At 41.4% G+C, this 3,578-nt stretch overlaps 1 protein-coding gene across 1 annotated transcript; it reads right to left on the reverse strand.

Moving 5' to 3' along the window:
* Positions 1–815: 815 nt before the first annotated feature.
* Positions 816–1,757, reverse strand: LOC135644172 (pentatricopeptide repeat-containing protein At2g33760-like). The gene has a single exon (XM_065161640.1). It carries the CDS (start codon positions 1,755–1,757, stop codon positions 816–818), a length of 942 nt encoding a protein of 313 aa, XP_065017712.1.
* Positions 1,758–3,578: the final 1,821 nt, after the last annotated feature.

Consider the following 3,578-nt stretch of genomic DNA (forward strand, 5'->3'; position numbering starts at 1 on the left):
ATCCTTAGCCATCTAGGACTAGGATTTATAAAATAAAAATATAACTCCTAATTTAATATATCAAATGGCTCCTAAAACTCAAAAACTCTTACCATAACTACGAAAAACTAAATAAAAAATAAAAATTAATATCAAATTCTTAAAATTAAGGACTTATGAAATTAAAGAATCCTAATAGATAACTTGAGGGACAATTTCATATTTTATCCATTTACCTATTTCACGTATATAAAATATACTTCCCGGGATTAAAAATATTGATAGGCATATTAGTTTTTCCTTTTGTCTCCTTATTTATTGTGAGAATGTGAGAGGGATATATATTGGTGTGTCCCGTCTTACAACTTCTACTATGTGTAAGCTTTTCTTTTTATAAAAAATAAAAACATCTATCATTATTTCCTTTAATAAGATATAAATTGCTTTAACATCGCTTATGGAGCTCTTCTTAAATGTTCAATTGAGCATCTGCTCATAAAATGAAGAATACATCAAGAAAAAGATGAGATTTACCATGCAGAAATATCTCGGTAACTTTGTCTCCTATCATGATCGAGCTTATGATCTTATGGCACAATTAGTGACTCATGTGAGCTTATGATCTCATACGATGATTCCATAAATCTTTAACAAGACTGCTATTCGCATGCATGGTAATAATTAAGACTATAATTAACAGGGAATTGTGCGTACAATTGCCACCTTTTCATTTGCTTTGGCTTCTTACATCTGCAACAGCTTCTTTAACCCTGCAATAAGGGAGATATGTGGGCTGTATCCTCGCACAAGTTGATGAATTGGTGGGTCGAATGGGTTCAGACGGTGTGCCCGTAGACCAGGTCGGCCACTCTCTCGGCCACGTCGAGCCGGCCATGCGCCCGGCACGCGCCGAGGAGCGCTGCCCACAGCGCGTCGTCGGGCTCCCCGTCCATCTCCCCGATCAGCGCCTCCGCCTCCTCCACCCGCCCCGCACGCCCCAGCATGTCCACCATGCACGTGTAGTGCTCCAACCCCGGCCGCACCCCACCGAAGCGACCTTCCCTCATCATCTCGAACACCCGCCGTCCCACCTCCGCCTCCGCGGCGTCTCCCCTCGCGCACGCCGCCAGGACCGCTGTCATTGCCGCCCCGTCCAACCCGGCCTCCCCCACATCGGCCACCATACCCCCCAACAGTGCCACGGCATCCGGCGCCTGTCCGTGGGCCCCGCACGCAGCGATCATGGCCGTCCACGAGGCGACGCTCCTGCGGGACATGCGGTCGAACACGCGGCGGGCAGAGGCGAGGTCGCCGCACTTGGAGTACATGGCGACCAAGGAGTTGGGGACGAGGGGGTCCGGGTCGAGGAGGAGACCGGAGGCGAAGGCGGCGGCGTGGAGGAGGCGACCGACGCGGAGAGAGGAAAGGGCGGCGGCGTGGTGGAGGGCGGAGGCGAAGGAGCGAGAGTCCGGGGGCGGGGAGCGGCTGGAAAGCATCCGGTGGAAGAGGAGGAGGGCGGAGCGGGGGGCGTCCGCGCGGAGGAGGGAGTTGAGGAGGAAGGCGGAGGGGCGGGGGCAGAGGAGGATGAGGTGGCGTGCCTCGGGAAGGCGGGAGCAGCGTGCGTAAGCGGCACAAAGTTTGGAACGAAGGAAGCGATGGTGAGCGAGACCTCCGACGAGGAGACGCCCGTGGGCTCGGCGGAGGGTGGCGAGGTCGCGGGAGGCGGAGGTGGCGTCGAGCAGGGCGGCGTAGGAGGGGATGTCGAGAGGGGCTCCCATATGGTTCGGAGAAGAGAACCGGGAAAGGCAAGTGCGGTCTAGTAGTAGTAGTTGAGTTGAACAGTGAAAAGGGCCGAAGACCGGCCCAGTTAAGATGGCCACCAACAACGTGATTTCGTACAATGAATTATACATATATCACATGTTACCGAAGAAATCTCTCACTCTATCAGAATATAAAATGTATCATAAAAAAAATTAAGAATAAAATACATAAATAATCATATCAAGAGTATGAATTTGAGATAATATAAAGATAAGAAAAATAGAACATATAAATTTTGATGCTTGTCTTCACTAAGTTCTTAATCTTTAACCTGGATTTGTTCAGGAAGATAAGATAGATATTTAGAATGACATGGTAAGATTTTTCTCTTATATTTAAGTTTACATGTAATTATCTAATTAGGAGGATAGGGGATAAATGTTAAGAAAATATTTTATTTATATTTTAGAATATTTTTTGAGTTAAGTGTACTATAAAAGACCACATAGGTGCCATAATCAATATCAATCAATATTCACTAAAATTACTCTACTCTTGTGACTTGAACATAAGGGATTGTATCGAGAAACTCACTTGACCTTTGATCATTGTATAGGTCAATCTTAGAGCATACACTTGAGCCCACCGTAACACGAGTAAGTGTTGGAACCCTCCTTTTTTTACCACCTCAAATTTCTCTTTTATACCACCTCAAATTTCTTGCAGCTCAAAATCAAGTTGGAATGACCCAAATATCATATACATTCACACTATGAAAAACAAATATAAAATTAGTGTGTGGAATAAAGATGAAACTAAGAAGAAAGTTGATGTATTAATTAGAGAAATGCTTTACGTAGGTGGTCTGATCTTATAGATTGACAACCTTAATAAGCTCTTGTAGACTAGGGATGCTTATTTAGATTTTTTTTTTAAATATGTAGCATCAAGGATACTTGGTCTTTTGTCATCACTAATAATAATGATTCATAATGCTCTTGGATAGATGACATCAATTTAATATTTATGTTTATGACATCTAACATATGATGTTAACTACAACTTTAACATAACCTTTATCTTTTTCATCCTGAGATTCACATTAGCACTATAGTTTCACAAAGTATAATCTCCATGGAAAATATTTACTCAAAACTGATACGTGATCGCCACAATAATGAAAGGACAAAAACTAACTAAACAAATCTATAAAATAAATGGAATCAAAACGAAAAAAATATTCTTTGATTATTTTTCCATTTCAAGGCATATTTCTCAAACCATAAGTAGTTAAAGAAATCTTGACTATATAAAAGAAGCTGGTCGACACAATATGTGAGTTCAATCTTATGATAAAGAAAGCATATTAAGAGCTCAATAATTGATATCAGAGCCTAGTTCTCTCAAAAGGGTCATTCTATCACTCGTCCTTCTATTAAAATCTTCTTTTTCCTGACAATCAAAATGATTTTTTCTGGTAGGCTTTAAAGATATATGATCTTGCTATGTAACATATCTTTTACATATACACAGTTTTCGACTTTACGGGTTTTTGCGGACTAATATTCGCACGACGACGAAAACTTTTTCTGCAGAAAATTCTAGGATTTTATTTTTCTGTTATTCTGTTATACATATGATACAGCCCTAGATTTCCTTACATGCTCAAGGCATACGACCAAAGATCTAACATATTTCACAAAGCTCACTTGCTAAGATAGAGAATATGTCACATTCGGAGATAACAATAAAGAAAAAATTATCAACAAAGGAAATATAGGTAATAAATCAAATCTTTTGATTGAAGATGTTATGCTAGTAGATTATTTAAAGCA

The sequence above is a fragment of the Musa acuminata genome, chromosome BXJ3-8, assembly GCF_036884655.1.
Source record: "Musa acuminata AAA Group cultivar baxijiao chromosome BXJ3-8, Cavendish_Baxijiao_AAA, whole genome shotgun sequence".
In the NCBI taxonomy this organism is placed as follows: domain Eukaryota; kingdom Viridiplantae; phylum Streptophyta; class Magnoliopsida; order Zingiberales; family Musaceae; genus Musa; species Musa acuminata.

Bases quoted from the DNA above. Each gene is read 5' to 3' on its own strand.
- LOC135644172 (XM_065161640.1), bottom strand. From the start codon at position 1,757: ATGGGAGCCCCTCTCGACATCCCCTCCTACGCCGCCCTGCTCGACGCC.